General features: G+C 34.3%; 1 protein-coding gene across 4 annotated transcripts in view; it reads right to left on the reverse strand.

The window, feature by feature from the left end:
• LOC149799541 (protein MON2 homolog) overlaps positions 1-16,117 on the reverse strand; it is a 145,705-nt gene that overhangs the window by 89,597 nt on the left and 39,991 nt on the right. For all 4 annotated transcript variants that reach the window (XM_089958883.1, XM_089958881.1, XM_089958882.1 and 1 more), the window contains 5 exons: positions 12,742-12,908; positions 11,600-11,684; positions 10,573-10,757; positions 7,731-7,864; positions 2,035-2,139 (listed from right to left, as the gene is read on the reverse strand). In XM_089958883.1, coding sequence (XP_089815009.1) covers positions 2,035-2,139; positions 7,731-7,864; positions 10,573-10,757; positions 11,600-11,684; positions 12,742-12,908 — 676 coding nt within the window. The remainder of the gene's footprint in view (positions 1-2,034; positions 2,140-7,730; positions 7,865-10,572; positions 10,758-11,599; positions 11,685-12,741; positions 12,909-16,117) is intronic.

Consider the following 16,117-nt stretch of genomic DNA (forward strand, 5'->3'; position numbering starts at 1 on the left):
ATTTCATGGAAACGTTTACACTATATTCAAATGTTTGTCAAAAAAATACTTTTCCACCCTTTTTCTATATTTGGTTGCTATGGTAACCATGAACACACATCATTTTCACTGACATTTTTAGTGTTAGCAATCTGCAGGCATATATGCATCACTCTGCACAAAATCACAGCAATCTGATTATCAATACTAATTTTGAATCTGTTATATGGATTTGGCCCAAAAAGTCTGTAGTCTCTATTGTTCTGAAACAATTTAGCATACTCAGACAGTGCAGTTAGAAACAAATCAGCACTAGTTTCAAGATCATGCAAAAACAACACAGCACTAACAGGGTTAAAATAAGTCAGTTCAGTTAAACGTTTTTTTTTTAAACAGTAACCACATCTGATGGTGGAACTAGCATCATTTGAACAAGATGTTTTCTGTCAAACTTGAACAAATTCAGTTGAACGATTTTTGTGAAGAAGTCATTTAAGGATTTTGCCATTTTTAGTAATGACAACTATATATCTGATGATGGATTGAAATCTTTAGAACAAAGCTGAAAGTCTTTTATGCCCAGATGCTTTCTGTCAAAATTTGGTATCGTAAATTTTTTGAAAGGATCTTATGCCAGACTGCTTCCATCAAAATTGATCAGCAGTTTTGGTAAAGATCATTTTTTTCTATTGTTTAGTAACTGAGACCATATCTGATGGCAGATCAACATTGGTTTTACAAAACTGAAAGGCCTTCAAGCCAGTCTATCAACTGAATTCTGCTTAGCAGTTTTTGAGAAATTGTTTAAAGATTTTAATTTTAAAAAGAGTAGCCATATTTGAGATCAGATTGGGATCAATCATAAAAACTTGAAACATCTTCATACTAGTAAGCTCTCTGCCGAATTTGGCTGAAATAGGTTCACTGTTTATTCAGAAGCTGAAAATAGCAATTCCTGAAGAACAATGAATCATGCAAACACAGATGATATGAATAATGACACATGCCTTATGCAGGATTTGCCATAAGCTCACTTGGTCATATAGGCAGGAGAGGTAGCATGTGCCTAAATAGATTAATATCTTTCTTTCTTGATTAAATGTGTACAGATTATTATCTGAGTCCTGTACAATAAATTGAACTGAATTGAATCAAACTGAGTTGAAAGCATAACATTAAATTAATGAATATAATCCTAGCAATATGTTACCTTTTATGATTAAAAAACCCATAAAACATTTTGCTGACATGAACCCACTAGACATTTGCGCTTTCAGAGGCAATACTCATCCCTGATTTTTCTGTGTAGTAAGTAAAAAGAACCATAAACTACATCACTGAACTGGGATTATTTCACATTTACCTTTCTCTGCTTTCTTTAAAATAACAAGACTGTTTGTTTGAGATTCCTCTTTACTCATGAATCAAGTGGTCAAAACTGATTGAGGCAGAGAACTATATAAGCCATTCATTACAATGTATCATTTACAATAACCCCAAAGCAGTTTCACACCTGTTGCAATGAACATATTACATACAAGGTCAATATCCATTTCAGACATGTCCAGCATATATGAACAATTCCAGAGGTCTAGTATGAAGCATCCAATGGGAAGAAATACGCCATGTTATTCATAAATGGATAATTTACAATAACTCTTTAAATCTGTTGCAATGCAGAAAATTTACATTATGGAATCCCAAAACAATATATTTTCCTTTAAACCTCAATCCATGATTATCAGATAAAAGGCAAAATTGAATTATGTATTCATATAACTGCTTAACGCAAAAGATACTTCTGAAAACTAATTTAATTTGAATCAACTGTCATAGTTTTGTGTCATCAGTACTTAAATTCATGGACTGAGTGATGTTACCTGCTATTTGAACTGAAGAATCATTTATCATTGAAACATTTGTAGCAATGATGAAATCCATACAAACTGGACCACATCAAAAATAATCAACACACAGTATTTACAAAAAAAAACATTGTCCAACAATATTAAACTGAGATGTTTGACTCAAAATATCTTAATTTTTCTGCATTACCTGTAGAGTTGTGAGAACAAGATGCCAGGCTGTGTCCAGAATTCCACCATGACAGTGAGCAAGACTCAGCAGTGCTCTCATACACTGAAGGTTCTTCGCAGTCAACTGAAACAACATATCAGATAAAAATGATAGAATAAAAAAAGTGTTCATTGTTACATCAGAGGACTCTCATTAGGTCATCACTAGCATCAAACAACCATAAACCTCTTTCTATAAGTAAATCAAAGTTTATCCCAATGATTATTGAAATTGTAAAAAAAAGTAAACTACATTTTAAACCATTTTGAAATAAATTAGATTTATAATCAATTAAATATCAATATCTTCAATTTAAATTGGAGGGAAAATATTGCAATCTAGCTAATTAAGGCAGTGGAAAGTTTTAATACATTTTGCTTTATGGTGTTTTATGATAATATTTACCCGATCACATTAACATTATGCTACTTTCTGAATCCAGGCCTACCTAAGAGATGAATTATTTTTTTCCTCATATAGACGAGGGGCAGTAACTCTGATACATTTTCTACTCACCCACCAGCTAGGTGGTGAAGGCTGTGCTGCTGCTGATTATCAGTTTCATATTGAGCAAAACCAACATATTTGTGAGGAAGAGCAAGAGTGTTTAATAGGACTGTGATTGGATAAGTATTCTCAGAGAAACAAAATTTACTAAAAACTTTCTTTTCTCCACCAAAACCCTTACTCTATCACATTAACATTAAAAGAACAGGTAAGAAAAGGAGGAAATACAAAAGCATCTAACCTCTACCATCATCACCCCTCAGGGGCAATATGACTATCAGTAAAAAGCAACTGATTTACCTTTCTCATAAAGTGAAGACAGCATAACCAGAAAGGTCTGAATTAATACTGTTCAAGCCAAACTGTGTGAGGTTCTGCACATAGATGTTGTTCACTTTTAAAGTTGCATGGGTGAATATAGCAAAACTTATAAACCAAATTCCCAGAATGAAGGCTGTGCTGCCATGAACATGGAATGTTAACTATCTAGGCAATCCCCAGAGGCCTGTAAGGTTCAACTCTCACCTTGGTGACACCTTATCGTTCAGAGCTGGAGAAAGCAGACTGAAAATGCCTGTCAAATGACTCCATCATGTTTCAAGTTGAAACATTACATTTGAATGTAACATTTGTCAAAATCACTCAAATTCTGTGAACTGAGATCTTCATGATGTGTACCTAATCCTGAGAAAGCTCAGATTAAATAACCCACAAAAGAGGACAGTGTTTAAGGTTATATCTCATTTTCTGCCTTAACAGGCAAAAGCCAATGACAGGTGTCTTGAACATTCTGTCTGCCTAAGGTAGCACCTGAGTGGGTGAACCTGTAGCTTCACCTGTTCCTAGAGACAAAACCAGGTTGCATCAAATGTCTTGTAAGATAACAGACTGGGATCATCTGATGCACATCAAAATCTATAAGATGCTCCATTTTTGAAACAAGGTTAGCAAGTTCAGGACAATGATGGGGGGAAGGAGGCATTATCCGATATCCACATGAAAGCAGAAACTCCTGTGCCACCTGCTTCATAATCTACTCAATGAGAAACCTACAAACAGATGGGGTGAGTGACAAAAAGGACAAGAGATCTTTTCTCTCCAAAGCTAAACTGCAGCAAGCAGTAATTGTATTAGCCACAGTATATATATAAAATGCTGAGTAATTACTGTAATCTTGGGCAGTTGCAGAAGAATTCTAACTGAGAGATGTTCATCTTCTTTGTTGGCATCAACTAAAGCCTTTATCTTATATGGCATCAACTAAAGCCTTTATCTTATATGGCATCAACTAAAGCCTTTATCTTATATGGCATCAACTAAAGCATTTATCTTATATGGCATCAACTAAAGCCTTTATCTTATATGGCATCAACTAAAGCATTTATCTTATATGGCATCAACTAAAGCCTTTATCGTATATAGTATCAACTAAAGCCTTTATCGTATATGGCATCAACTAAAGCATTATTGTATATGGCATAAACTAAAGCATTTATCTTATATGGCATCAACTAAAGCCTTTATCTTATATGGCATCAACTAAAGCCTTTATCGTATATAGTATCAACTAAAGCCTTTATCGTATATGGCATCAACTAAAGCATTATTGTATATGGCATAAACTAAAGCATTTATCTTATATGGCATCAACTAAAGCATTTATCTTATATGGCATCAACTAAAGCCTTTATCTTATATGGCATCAACTAAAGCATTTATCTTATATGGCATCAACTAAAGCCTTTATCGTATATAGTATCAACTAAAGCCTTTATCGTATATGGCATCAACTAAAGCATTATTGTATATGGCATAAACTAAAGCATTTATCTTATATGGCATCAACTAAAGCCTTTATCTTATATGGCATCAACTAAAGCCTTTATCTTATATGGCATCAACTAAAGCATTATCGTATATGGCATAAACTAAAGCCTTTATCTTATATGGCATCAACTAAAGCATTATCGTATATGGCATCAACTAAAGCCTTTATCTTATATGGCATCAACTAAAGCCTTTATCATATATGGCATCAACTAAAGCATTATTGTATATGGCATAAACTAAAGCCTTTATCTTATATGGCATCAACTAAAGCCTTTATCTTATATGGCATCAACTAAAGCCTTTATCGTATATAGCATCAACTAAAGCCTTTATCATATATGGCATCAACTAAAGCATTATCGTATATGGCATAAACTAAAGCCTTTATCTTATATGGCATCAACTAAAGCCTTTATCTTATATGGCATCAACTAAAGCCTTTATCGTATATAGCATCAACTAAAGCCTTTATCATATATGGCATCAACTAAAGCATTATCGTATATAGCATAAACTAAAGCCTTTATCTTATATGGCATCAACTAAAGCCTTTATCTTATATGGCATCAACTAAAGCCTTTATCTTATATGGCATCAACTAAAGCCTTTATCTTATATGGCATCAACTAAAGCCTTTATCTTATATGGCATCAACTAAAGCCTTTATCTTATATGGCATCAACTAAAGCATTATCGTATATGGCATAAACTAAAGCATTTATCTTATATGGCATCAACTAAAGCCTTTATCTTATATGGCATCAACTAAAGCCTTTATCGTATATAGCATCAACTAAAGCCTTTATCATATATGGCATCAACTAAAGCATTATCGTATATGGCATAAACTAAAGCCTTTATCTTATATGGCATCAACTAAAGCCTTTATCTTATATGGCATCAACTAAAGCCTTTATCGTATATGGCATCAACTAAAGCCTTTATCGTATATAGCATCAACTAAAGCCTTTATCGTATATGGCATCAACTAAAGCATTATCGTATATGGCATAAACTAAAGCATTTATCTTATATGGCATCAACTAAAGCCTTTATCTTATATGGCATCAATTAAAGCATTTATCTTATATGGCATCAACTAAGGCATTTATTGTATATGGCATCAACTAAAGCATTTATCTTATATGGCATCAACTCAAGCCTTTATCTTATATGGCATCAACTAAAGCCTTTATCTTATATGGCATCAATTAAAGCATTTATCTTATATGGCATCAACTAAAGCATTTATCGTATATGGCATCAACTAAATCCTTTATCTTATATGGCATCAACTAAAGCATTTATCATATATGGCATCAACTAAAGCCTTTATCTTATATGGCACCAATTAAAGCATTTATCTTATATGGTATCAACTAAAGCATTTACCTCAGATGGCATCAACTAAAGCCTTTATCTTATATGGAATCAATTAAAGCATTTATCTTATATGGCATCCACTAAAGCATTTACCTCAGATGGCATCAACTAAAGCTTTTATCTTAAATGGCATCAATTAAAGCATTTATCTTATATGGCATCCACTAAAGCATTTACCTCAGATGGCATCAACTAAAACATTTACTTCAGATGGCATCCACTAAAGCATTTATCTCAGATGGCATCAACTAAAGTATTTACCTCAGATGGCATCAACTAAAGCCTTTATCTTATATGGCATCAACTAAAACCTTTACCTTATATGGCTTCAACAAAAGCATGAATAAACAAACTGCAGTGTCTATTAACCAATTCAATAATACAAAACTGAACATAACCAGCAAGAATGGCTTACCAGTCAATGAACAGGTCCACAACAACTAACCATAAATATGAATAAATTCACCAAAATGTATAATTGATGTATACACAGCAGACCAACACTAAAACAGACCACATCAACAAAAATATAGATGCATGGTTTGGAACAGTGACTAACTGTCAATTGATTCAGAAGGCAGACTGAACTACAGATGCAGTCCCAAGAAAAGCTGAAACTGGTAAACATCCAGTATATGGGTGACCACGTAGCAGTGGCAAGGGGAAGGAATTTGTTACCTTCATTCCACTGTTACGAGTCTATGCCCTTAAAATAAGTAACAGAAAAGAATGAAGACAACAAGCATTGTAAAATTTAACAAATAATTTATTTCCCTAGAATACAAAGTGAAAAATGAGAAAAAAGATTTAACGGTATTGCAAATTAAATACAAAAGTAATTAAAACACAATTCCTCCTATCAATGAAAAGTTCTAAGTGAATCTCAGTTCAAATCCCAATGAAATTCAAGATGGAAGGCAATGACATTTGTGATAACCTATAAAGTACAGCTGTGTCAACAGTCTCTTGTTGATCACAGAAATATTATTCCAGGTTTGAATTCACTATAAATTCCAATGAATGTATTTGTCCAAGAATTCTGTCACAGCACTTTTGTATTTTCAGGGAAAACAATTACTTGAATTCAATAATTTGAAGAAAAATAAAAGTCTGCCCAAACTGGTCACAACATAATACAACTTAACGTTTCAAATGTTTTTGGCCCAACTGGCTTGTTTTTATCAAAATATCAGTTATGTGACTAATTAAGGTGCAAAACAAATTCCCAGAAGAGGGTCAAAAGTTCATTCTTTTGGAAAAAATAATAGTTTGTTAACAACTGGCACATGATACTTGTCATGATTCTTTTGAAAAAAATAATAGTTTGTTAACAACTGGCACATGATACTTGTCATGTAGTACAGGTATGACCTTGACTCAACTTAATGAGTCTTACTCTGAGAAAGTTTAAAAAATTTTAAAAAGTTGTTTACCAAAACTGTCACTGATTTTGGAACAAGGTCAGCAACTAGATACATCATGAAATAAAAATATTTTTTTTTTTTAAATCAATCAGGTCAAAGAGAACTGAACTCAATTCTGGACAATGTCAAATCCAATAAACCATGTTACATTACAATAGCATGTAATGGAATAAAAAAAATTTAAACTAACTGAAAAACTATTAAATTAAATATACTAACACCATTATCTGTATGCTACATAGACAGAAAGACAATGTATTTTTTCTGGAGGACTGGATTCACAAGGTAGTTGAATATTTTCCTAATGTTAATATAGTCAATGAAGAAATATGGTGATTCTTGCTATTTCTCATAAAACTTCATGTAATTTTTTTATTCTGTTTTTCTGAACAGAAAATATCCCATGCATCCCTAAGTATCACAATAAATAAGGACATTTTTCCTTAGTAAAATAATTCATGCTGAAAATACTCCCAGATGATATGATGAATTGTGCTATATTGTACTTTTAACAAATCCAGGAACACTAACCATGACTGGGCCTGAGTGAGCACCTATTGGGAGTGATGCTGTAGGAAGGGGCGTTCCCACAGCAACAACCTGACTTCTCTCCATGGCATCATTACCATAAGTCTGAAGGTCCTGACTTGAAGATCGGGTATGACCTAGAATATAATGGAAATTATGGAATGCTAAGTAAAAGGAAAGAAAACCAACAATTATTAACAGAAAACTCTGGCATAAATGACAACTCTGCAAATGATAAAGATAGCAAGACTTTATGAAGGATGTTTAGTTATGAAAAGTTGGAGTATTTCATTTTTTAAAAACAAATTCACATAGCTATGGGAAACAAATACAAAATTACTTAAAATTGTACAGGCCAGCATGCATTTTCTTGTGCTGCTTCTAGCTGAATATCTATCTCCAACTCATTACATACAAGAGAATTGGGGGAAAAGTACCATCACTAAATGCCCATAAAATAATACCATCACTAAATGCCCATAAATAATACCATCACTAGATGCCCATAAAATAATACCATCACTAGACGCCCATAAAATAATACCATCACTAAATGCCCATAAAATAATACCATCACTAAATGCCCAAAAAATAATACCATCACTAAATACACTAAATGCCCAAAAAATAATACCATCACTAAATGCCCAAAAAATAATACCATCACTAAACGCCCATAAAATAATACCATCACTAAACGCCCATAAAATAATACCATCACTAAACGCCCATAAAATAATATCATCACTAAATGCCCATAAAATAATACCATCACTAAATGCCCATAAAATAATACCATCACTAAATGCCCATAAAATAATATCTGAATGAGGATTAAAAAATTCACCAAATTTGTGCAGAATGAGTACAATAGGCTCCTCCAGTCAAATACATAAAAAATGTGTTTGTTGCCAAGTGAACTTTTGTCAGAGTGTGACACAATGAAATCACATTAGTTTTCCTCAACAGAAAGCCAACACAGCCAATTTACCAGTTTACAGCAGGACATAAATGCAAGTTCTTTCATTATTAAAATCATATGAGGAAAAAGTGACATCATATAGATGATGTCATAAAGCAATCATCACATCATTGGGAGGAATACAGGAAGCATAGATTTTACAAAACTAGACTACATTAAACCAAGATATTTAGCCAGAACATTTATGTCAACAATGTAATCATTGCAAGATACATCCTCAATATTTGACTAAATATGCTATAATTTGCAGGGAAAATAGTAAGCTCAAAATCATGATGTCAAAAATAACACATTTAATTTGTTTTTAAGTGCATGGTGGAGAGCTATTGGCCAATCAAATTTTACATATTTATTGTCAAATTTAGCCGATGTTGCAATCGGTATAGGAAAGTTTTCAGTATCATACTTGTTTGATGCTGTGTCTATGTAACTTCCATTCAAATTTGGCATTGTTTTTAAAAAAATGCTAAGTTTATTTCAGGAAAATTCAAGACACTATTGCATTCAATGTAGATAACAAAAAACACATCTGCCAGAAATGTGTTAACATGAAATATTTTCTGTTACTTTCAGTCACAACTCAGAATCTATGATACACTATACTTGTAACAATTTTACTTATGGCCGTAACAGATGCTAATAAAACAAAAAACTGCCCTTTTTTGAATTTTTTTTAGAAATTTGTCATATGACTGGCCTAACATGAATTAGTTTTCTAATATAGATGAAATGATATAAAGTAGTTGTTGTTGTTGTTGTTGTAGGGTTTAACGCCATTTTTCAGCACAAGATAGGCTATACATGGCGGCCAGTATAATTGGTGGAGGAAGAACCCTGGAAAACCACGGGAAGAACCACCGACCCACGATAAGCTACTGGCAGGCTTTCTCACGTACCAACGTTATCCGAGGCTGAGACTCGAACTCACGCAGACAGAGGTGAGATGGCAGTGATCCGTAACGGTGAGCGCTTTAGACCACTCGGCCACTCGGGGCCCCATATAAAGTAGTAACAGACATATAAGAAAATAAAAAGATAAGTTTTTAAAATTTATGCTATGATGGCAGTAGACACTGGTAATGAGTAGGTTGGAGGTTAAAACTGAGGACAGTACATACTGTTCATGAGGAGGTTTTGGGTTAAAAATTAGGACAGCATATACTGGTAATGAGGATGGGGATTACAAAAGAGGACAGTACATACTGGTAATGATGAGGCTGGGGGTTAAAAATGAGGACAATACATACAGGTAATAAGGAGATGGGGGGTACTAGTAATGAGGAGGTTGAGAGTTAACTATTCTGAAAGTTCACACTTTTAATGAGTAGGTTGAGGGTTAACAATCCTGACAGTGCACACTTTTCATGAGTAGGTTTGGGGTTAAGATTTATTTTCTTTGGCAGAGGAAGATTTTATCCAAGTCCAATATTCATTTTAAGTGGCAGCATCTTGCATTTTTGGCATTTAAATTGTCTGCAGAGATTTCACTGTTGTAAAGGTGTACATGAGTGCAGTTCCTACCATTCTGCATAGACTGTAAGGGTACATATGAGGGGATTGCAGTGCCTATAATTTTGCATTGATTATGAAGGTGTACATGAGTGGGACTCCAGTCTCTTTCTGCATAGACTTAAGGGTGCATATAGAGGGACTGCAGTGTCTAACATTATGTATAGAGTGTGATGGTGTACATGAGTGGAACTGTAGTGCCCACCTTTCTGCATAGACTGTAAAGATGTACATGAATGGGACTGAAGTACCTATTGTTCTGCATAGATCATGATGGTGTACACAAATGGAATTGAGTGCCTATCACTTTGCCTAGGTCATGCAAGTGTACATGAGTGGAACTGCAGTTCCTACCTTTCTGCAAAGACTGAGTTGACTGTGAAGTATTCAGAACCGTGAGGGTGTAGTGGGGTGGGAGGGATGACTTGCAGATGGCTGTTATAAAGGCATCCCTAGGGGTTGTCATCTTAAGCTGGCCACACAAACTTGCAAAAATCTGAAGAGATTTTAGCACAGCTTCAGTGGCACTCTCATCAGTACTGCAAGGAAAACAAATTGGTTAATTGAATAATCTACATAACCAGTTCCTAAAGAAGAGATTACCCATCATCAGCAATTACATGTGACATTCAAAACTACAGTCACATGAATTACAACCAGTAGGATTCCTTAAAGATATGTTAAATTTGAAACACCTGGCTAAAAGGAAAGATTCAAATACAAAAACAATAAATGTATAGTGGACAAGATTCTCACCTGCAATACGGCATAACTCTCTTTAAGATTAAATGGCAAATTTTTAAGTCACATATGAACCATACCACTTAAACCACACCACTTTCAAATTTTTATGCAAAACAAGTGAAGTCAAACTTGGCACATTTTCTTTATATAAATCCCCATATCAAATTGGTTTAACTGCATAAGATACTTCAAAAGTTAGAGCAAAAAAAATAATTCATAACATAAGACAGACAGCCCAACAAGGGAAACTATATAATCCGCACGCAGAATATGGTGACAGCACAAATATTTTTGCGGCAATTTGTCAGATGCACTAAATGACACCAGGTATGCAATTAATTTAGTCAAAAATGGTGAGATTGAGATTAATAATCCTTATAAATAAACTAATTAAAAAAGAACAGCTTAACTTGGTGTACAAAATGAAATCCTTTAGTTTTTCCAAAAATAAGCTAGAATATGTAATTCATACACATATATACAATATAGTGACAAAATTTTCTGAAGCATTTCAATTTGTATGAATTCAAACTTAATTTTCCCAAAATACTAATTCTGCCTTGCAATACAATTTGCTATATGTGTATTTTAATTTTTTTTAAAACTATCAAAACAGACAGATAAAGATCCGTGTTACCTGGCATCTACCAACAACGACAAGGCAGCCAACATCCCACACCAAGAGGAATTGATCAGTTCCTCCTTCACTTCTTTTTCTGAATCTACAAAACATATTTTATAAACTTTCTTATCATTCAAAATTTTGTGAATTGAAGCCATTATACAATATCTATGGCAATTATATCATTCCAAGTTCTTTCCCTGAATATGCAAAGCAACATCAAGTCCCTGATTGTCTCCCCTGTCAGTACTCCCACTCCATGCATTCCCTAAATTTTAACTCTGGAAATTCTAAAAACAGATTTGGCAAGAGAGGGAACGGCTTTTTATACTACTCTATTGTGTACTTTGACTGCTTTGACTGGTTTTGTTGTTTAACTAATAAATCATCACAAAGACTTAATCTGTGAAAAGGTGAAAAGGTGCAAAAATTAATGCTACATTTGCAGGTGCTCGTTACTTAAAAATTCTCCAAATATCTCTTTAAGCTTAGATTTTTTATTGGATTATTTATCATTATTCTGTCAGTATTGGTTTTTTTTGTCAGAGGCAGAAGTAGCAGAAAAATACTTTTAGTTTTAAAACTAAATACATGAGTCTTTTGATTCTAAAATAAATGTGTTGAGGAAACCCATAGAACTTCCTCAAAGATAAAACACAGCTTTCACCTGAGAATTACAGATTGTACCGCTTCATTTTAATACTTTATTCCTGCTGAATGTTCAGTGAAATTAACTGTTGCAAATAAAGTAACAAGTATTAAGGAATATAAAGATAAGGAACACAAGAAATTTTTAGTGAAACTTGTGCCAGGTTCCCTGCAAATATCCTTCATTAGCCTGTACTAGATGATAGGTGTCATGTCCTGTTCCAAGATCTTTAAAAACAAGCTTGTCTTTCCCATAATCTGATTGTTCATTGATTTCTCAGCAAATGTGCACTCACATTTTTAATGGAAATTGCCTTCAGCCTTGACAGGCAATCTCCAGTCAAATCAACCTTTGTCAATTCCTCTTTGTTGTTCTTGTTCATTTGTAATATATACATATACAACAATACACTTAGAACAACCTTTACATTTAACTAAACCCATCCACACCATTATAAAAACAACATAAATAAAAAAAATCTGGTGTATCGAATGGAAGTATTACAGACCATCTTGTACATTCTCCTGTTTGTTGACCACATCCATCTGGCTTGCTGATACTCCCTCCACTAGCAGCTGTACACTCCTCACAGTCTCCATGAGAAAGTAAAAGGCAAGGGACAGGCCATAACCATCAGGTATAGTTGGTGGTTCAACTTTGTCCAGCATCTCTAAACTGAAAGGGAACATTTAATGACAAATTGTGAAACCAGTCTATAAAGAGTAAACAAGATATCATATATACTAACTTATAAGTAGTGTCCAATGGCAAACAACAGTCCCTGATCTGCCATCACATATTATGCCTGCAGATCTGGGTCCATACTGTTTGTTCTCAACTCCTAATAAACTGCAGAGACCTACATCTACCCACGCATTATGTGATGACAGAGTTGGGTCTGTGCAGTTTGCAGTTGGGCTCAATTGATAAGCGAATATATACCATATAGGAAAATACTGTTCCTTACAGATATATGTCCTATGAATGAAAGTTATTCTTGACTGAACCTCTTTTTGATCAAAAAGGTTGCTTTGTCTGACAACAAAACAATTATTGTTCAGATTGAGATCGACTGATATGAACTCTATGATGAACTCTGAGAATTATTGGTATGAACTCTTGAATGAACTCCAGAAATAAATTCAGGTCACTAGACATATTAAAACTACTGTGAATGAATTTACTTTCACTGATATTAATTGTCAAGATTTTGAAAACATTTTCATTGGTATAATTAAATTTATTTATTGGGAAAAGGAGTTGTTACACTGTTTCCACAGAAGGATGTTTGTTGTTTTTGTTCAAAACCCAAAATCCAAAATAATTTGTATCCTGTAACAAGATAGTGAATTCACAGTAATTACATATACCTACCAATGGAGAAAGTTGTACAACTTATTTCCTGTGACAAACCCAAGAGATGGGGCATAACTAATACATTTAGTGGAAAATAGATGTTGCTGAAAAGAAAACTTTCTCAATAAACATTTGTCATTGTGGCTTATAATGAAATAAGGTCTATATGGGCTTGTCATTGGAGAATTACATGTGATGTGATAATGGGGCTTTGAGACCAGCTGTCCAATTCCAATTCACAGGCCTTAAACCCCATCTAGATTCCACATTTCCACTAAGGACCTTTAACACACATGTTCACATGAGTCTACGTGGAAGCTTCACTTCTCAAACCCACATCACGGCTTGGGAGCTGCAGTGCTGTGAGCTTGCAGATAGATTGATATACACATGCAACTGTCTACTTAATTTTAACTAACTGTAAATTAATTACCTGTTTTGCATTTGGTATCTGTGCACAAAGTTGTTACAGTTTTCCACATCCACCAGCATCTAATAAAACTCCACTGTGGAAACTGTTTTTTGTCTTTGATAACCACTGAACAAAGCTTATTGATTGTACTGAGACTGTTTTGCACTGCAGTAAAAATTTCCCAACAGACACATACTCATTGATGTAACTGTAACAAAATTATTTTACCTACACTGCTGGTGACACCAGTTCTCTATCCATATAGCCCCTGACAGCAAAACAGACCATTGTACCTATGATAGTTGCTCAAGCTGCAACTCCATCAACAACAAGCTAAAGGTAGTCAAAACAGTGTTTCCACAAATAGCATCTATGACCACACACACGTTTGTATTTCACAAGTAAAATGGTTTTCTGGGTGACTTCATCTCATAGCTGTTGTTCTGCTTCGATTATTTTCTCCCATCAGTAGCTTTAAAGGTCCACCACATTTCTTCTATTAATAATGTGACTGCATAGTATAATCACTCAAGTGCAACATGCACACACACTTGTAACCAATTACCCATTTTTTACTTGCTGACAAGTTTATCCAAGCCAGAATGAGAAACTACAGCAAGTCAATGAGTTACAGCAGGCCTAGCCAACATGTCATGTATTTTTCCATGTTGTTGGAATAACATTATTGAATTTGATGCTGCTATGAACCTTTGCATGATAAAATGCTCCGTTTATGAAGCACAATCAGAGTTTTATCAGGACCAACTGTAGGCTGCATGCACCAGTGATATGACCTCTCTGCATCCTTGTTCCACATCCACATCTTCACGTGGATTGTTTGAGTTAATTTACATTTGCCACTGCAACCAGCTGTGGTTCATTTGGAAGAAGTTGTCTCATAACCAGACATGGTTCATCCAGGGGAAGTTATCTCATAACCAGTCATGGCTCATCTGCGAGTCATAATAGTGCAAGTATACTTGCCTTTCTTGCACTGTTTGGTATCCTTTTTCTGACATCTCATGCAAATTATCAAATCCATATGGTGCATTCAAACTAAATAGCGATTGATTTTTTTTGTCGCCATGGGTCTGGTAATTTAATTCACACACTAGTCTCAGACAAGAATTCTTTCACAATACTACAGGCATCAAAAATGTATATTGATCAGTCTGCAAGCTCACAATGCTGCAACTCCCAAACCATGTTGTGGGCTCGAAAAGTGAAACTTCCATGTGGACTTAATAAATGGGTTACAATCACTGATGCATGTATGTAAAAACAAATAATCAATGGACAAGTAATGGGGAATCTAGAAGAGGTGTCAGGCCTGAAAACTGGAATTGGTCAGCCAGTCTCAAAGCCCCATTATTATACTACTTTACAAAACATTTGAGATAAAGTGAGATTTCTTTACTTGCAAGAAATATCCATATAAACCATAAAAGAGATATTCTCTGTCCATATGAAACAGATGTTCTATATATAGAGGACAATAACAATAACTTTTCAATGGATTGCATCTGACTGCCCATAATGGACAAGTGTTTCTTTCATGAAAGTGTTCTTGGGTTGGTTTCCCTATAAATTAATTCATTACGAAAACTGTGGGTATTCAGTTTTCCTGGCAAAAACTTTAACACATTCAAAAAATGAATTCAAACAAATTATGTCTATGCACAAAAAAACAACCACAAATGAATTGAAAACAACAAAAGTTTGATGAAAGGTATTTGTTAAATTACTTATATATTAGTTGAAAGCATAATAAAAGAATGCAAAATATCAGAATTAATGGAAAAATTCTATGTGTGTGTGCATGTGTGTGTGGGTATGTGACATTAGGATCTTTATCATAGCTTTAACAATTTTTCAGTCATACTGCTACAGTGTCTGCAGTGTGGCAGTTTATAGTGATGTCTAGCAGTGGGGCATCATGCTGCAGACATGTAGCATGATATCCCACCCAGTCACATTATCCTGACACCAGGCTGACCTGTCCTAACACTAAGCTCTTAATGCTGAGCGCCAAGCAAGACTGCTGTTACTAACATTTTTGTAAGTCTGGGGTATGACTCGGCTGGGGCTCGAATCCATGACCTCCAGCTTCTGAGGC

This window comes from Sinohyriopsis cumingii, chromosome 5 (assembly GCF_028554795.1).
Source record: "Sinohyriopsis cumingii isolate HCF-2022 chromosome 5, ASM2855479v2, whole genome shotgun sequence".
In the NCBI taxonomy this organism is placed as follows: Eukaryota; Metazoa; Mollusca; class Bivalvia; order Unionida; family Unionidae; genus Sinohyriopsis; species Sinohyriopsis cumingii.